This window comes from Hipposideros armiger, unplaced genomic scaffold, assembly GCF_001890085.2.
Source record: "Hipposideros armiger isolate ML-2016 unplaced genomic scaffold, ASM189008v1 scaffold_15, whole genome shotgun sequence".
In the NCBI taxonomy this organism is placed as follows: Eukaryota; Metazoa; Chordata; class Mammalia; order Chiroptera; family Hipposideridae; genus Hipposideros; species Hipposideros armiger.
Genome location: NW_017731365.1, coordinates 4,918,535 through 4,922,518, shown reverse-complemented (window position 1 = coordinate 4,922,518; position 3,984 = coordinate 4,918,535). Strand labels below are relative to the sequence as shown.

The window sequence follows — 3,984 nt, the reverse complement described above, 5'->3', positions numbered from 1 at the left end:
ACACACACACACACACACACACACACACACACACACACACACACACACACACACTAAGGCTGCCTCTCCAGATCCTTAGTGCTCCAGACCCTGCCAACCAAGCCAAATGATTAACTACAGGCTCAAAGTTTAAATAAGATCTTGTCATTTATATGCATTGGGGGAAAGGAGGGGAGGGCTCACCAGCCAGTAGCTGGGCAATCGCAGTCCAATTCCTTAACACAACGAAATTACAGGCCTTTTACACAATGAGTACTTCTTCACAAAGTGAAGTACCTGTAGTCAGCCAGAGAAGAGGAGCCTCATGATACTCAGAAAATGGAAAAAGAGACCTCATGATACTTAGCAGTGTGGATGAAAAAGGAGCACTGTAGTAAATCTAACTGAAAGTAACCTCACCAGGAGATCTGATCATAAATTCCTAACTAGGCAAGTCATGGTGGGTAGTCAGGCCTCAGGCCTGTAACTTCCCCAGTAAAAGGGTACCTGTCCATTGTGTGTGTTCATCTAGGTTAATACACCTTTGAAATGCCTCTTTTTCAGACCCCTAGGAAGCTAACACCCTCAAGAGAACACATAATCTTGTTCACTATCCTGTAACCCAATCCTTGCCTTGCTTTCTCCCACCTTCATGTACTCTTCCTTACATTGCCTCCTAAATTCCAAATGTAGAAAAGAAACTACCAAACTGTCATTCTCCAGAGCATTTAAGATCTTGCTTCCTGGCAGTGTCATCGGTTTGGCTCAAATAAACTCTTAGAAAAATTCTCTACAGGTTTGGACAGTTCTTACATCAATAGCAGGAGAGGGGAAGACTGGACATATTGCAGTCCTAGGTCAACAAACTTCAGAGAGGCTGTGGGAAAGGGGTCCCAGTGTGTATCCACTAACACGTACTAAAGACCTATCAATTTGTGAAGACCTTAACTTTCTCTAAGTGTAGGGCTCTGTTATTAAGGAGTTGCTGATTTCTTCATTACCAGGATACCCTCTATCAGAAAGTTCCTGATTCAGATCCTTTGCGTTTGCGCTTCCTTCTGCCTCAATCACCCTTACTCCAGTCACATATGGCATACCTGCTTTCTCTCCTGAATTCAATTTCTGTTAAAGCAACAGCTTCTGAGAGATTTCTATCAGGACATTTAAAATAAAACCTTTCACTCTCCCTGTATTTTTCTTCATAGCATTTGTCACTATTGAATATATCTATTTATTGGATGTCTCCCCACCCCCCTACACACACTAGAAGGTAAACTCCATGAGGGCAGGGGCTTTGTTTTGTTCACCACTGTATATCCGGCCTGGCAAATAGTCGGTTCTCAACAAATATGTCGAATGAATAAATAAATGACAGTCGTCTAAAACGCATAGTTACTACCAAGAACATGCAAGCATATGCAATTTTAAGACCTCTAAATATAACTCTGTGGGCTCCAAAATGTGGGCATGCACCCTAAACACCTCTTAAACGTCACCCTCTTAGAAGACATACGGTAGCGCTACCGCCCTCGCTCAAATCTCGGGAAGGAGGGGCAGAGGGTTTATGTCATCATCCTGCGCACGCCTGCCCCGCAACGCACCGGCGGCTGGCGCAGTCCTACGCTCGCCCGGCCTCCCCCTCCCTGGTTCCGCGCTCTGGTTCCGCCATGGAATCCAACAAGGATGAAGCCGAGCGCTGTATTAGCATCGCCCTCAAGGCCATCCAAAGCAACCAGCCCGACCGGGCGCTCCGCTTCCTGGAGAAGGCGCAGCGACTGTATCCGACGCCGCGAGTTCGCGGTGAGTGTGAGGTGCCGGCGAGACAGAGGGGACATTAGTACTGATGGGGGGAATACGGGAACGGACCGACGGGAGCAGTTGGGGGAGGGGGAGGGGTGGCGAGGCGCGGCTACGCCTGCGCACTGAGACGCGCGGTAGCTGCTGGGAGGTGTAGTCTTTCGTTCTCACGCCTCTCCGGGATGCTGCACACCTGATGACAGAGGCCACGGCGACTTCAGCTTTCCCGGTGCTTACGGAACATTCTGACACTTGGAGTTCCCAAGAATGAGAGGCAGTGGCAAACGGGGCGAAGGGAACTTACCTGGAAGCGAAATCGAACTACCTTTCCCAAGGGGCCATTCGGTGGCCCAGGGCCAGTTGCCAGCCTGGGAAATATTATAGTTTAGGAAAATAAACATAACTCTTCTGACGGAGAGAATGGGTGCTAGAAAGGGAAAGAAGACTTCCGATCTTCGGACTGCCTGGAAAGGCGTCCTTATATCTTCGCTCCCTTGCACGTCTCTGAGCGAAAGCCAGGGACCACCCTCCCAAAACTGGAGCCTGTCTCCCCAACCCCCGCCCCGCACCACCACCTTGGATGGTCCGCCCTGAGACCCGGCTTCTCACTCCCTCCTGGACCCTCTTCACCCATTTATGAGATCCGGAGCGGACGTCTTGTTGGAGACGCTAGTCTCAGCCACCCCCAGCCACCCTCTTCCCCAAGAGTCCAAAAGTGGCCGGCCGTATGGACGGCTGGACAGCACCAGGCTGTGCTGCTATGCGGCCCTGGACTGAAGCCTTCCAAACCAGGGAGGGAATAGTGAAGTTGTGTCAACTACTCAGCATCTCGCTGCACCCTGGAACCCGTTTTTTTCTTTAACTTAAGTCTCCAAAGAAGTTTTTCTTAATACAAGTTGTAGGAGAGAAAGAGGTGGTCCATTAAAGATACAGGATTTGTGCCTGCAATTACCACTTAGTAAACCGTCCGGCATATAACGTATTCACAATCAGAAGACCTGGGTTCTCATCCTGACTGCTACCATGTGATCTTTTGAGCTTGGGTTTACTTACCTAGAAAATTAAAGAATGGGCACAGATAATGTGAATAACAGTAATACTCATAGGGCTTTTCAGTTTAGAAAGCTCTTTCATATGCATTTTCTCACTGAGCCTGCCCTGTCAGGGAGGCACAGCAAAGATTATTTTCTTTATTCTATAGATTGAGAAATACCTCAGAGGCAAGAGACTTGCCCACAGCTAGAAATTGGAAAGCTCTGTGACTATAATTGTTTACTACAGGAATAAAATGAAATTGAAGAGCAGCATTCAGCCTCCTAACTGCCCTTGCCCATGTTATGAAATTGAGAAAAGGGAACACTGGCAGAAGAGGCGGCCCAGAATGCCTGAATTTTCCTGCCTCCCGACTCTCCGTGTTGATCTTTTGGCCTATTTCCCTTCTCTTAGAGAGGGTTTCAATCGACATTTGCCAGGACTACTGAGGTAACCTGTGAAATGAATCACACTGTGTAAGAGGAGAGCAGTGTGGGGTAGGGACCCTCCAGCGCTCAGAATTCTGACTCTGATGTCTCTGGGGGCTCAGGAGCAGGCAGCCAAGAAAGGATGGTAACAATACAGCCTCTGGAGAGCTTCCTGTCAGCAGGCCTCCTGGACTAGGTCAGGGACTTGAACGCATGTCCTTCTTGGGGCTCAAGACCAAAATTTGCTTAGGCAGAAGTCAACTGCTGCATATTTGTCACATTTATGATATTCTGGAAAGAGTGTATGCCTCATGCCTCTCTGTAAATGTCACCTCGTGCCATCTACAGCCCTGCACTGAGCTGACAAGGATCTGGGGTTAATTTAAGCCTAAGATGGGGAAATCTGGGTTACAAAAATACTAGGTAATGTTGTCTACACTTAAGGTTTGAGCTCATTGCAGATGCTTATTCAATGCAACCAACTTTTATGTTTTGTTTGCAAAGTTCTCTGCTTGGTGCCAAGTGGTATAGCAGGATTGGTAAGACACGGTCCTTTGCCTCAAGTAGCGTATGATCTAGTGAAGAAGACAAATTACAGGAAAGGTAATATTATAAGCCATAAAACAATGACTGTGCTAAAACAAAAATTAAGCAGTGTCAGATGTTGAGAGCTTAAGGATGGATGTGAAAAATATCGCTTCCCTCCACAGGTCACAGCCTGGTGAGGTGGAGGGGAGTGCTGGGGTTT

At 47.8% G+C, this 3,984-nt stretch overlaps 1 protein-coding gene across 1 annotated transcript in view; it reads left to right on the top strand.

The window, feature by feature from the left end:
• The first annotated feature begins 1,543 nt into the window (after nucleotides 1–1,543).
• Nucleotides 1,544–3,984, top strand: part of DNAJB12 (DnaJ heat shock protein family (Hsp40) member B12) — a 17,660-nt gene continuing 15,219 nt past the window's right edge. The window contains 2 exon segments of the mRNA XM_019626284.1: nucleotides 1,544–1,567; nucleotides 1,569–1,779. Coding sequence (XP_019481829.1) covers nucleotides 1,544–1,567; nucleotides 1,569–1,779 — 235 coding nt within the window.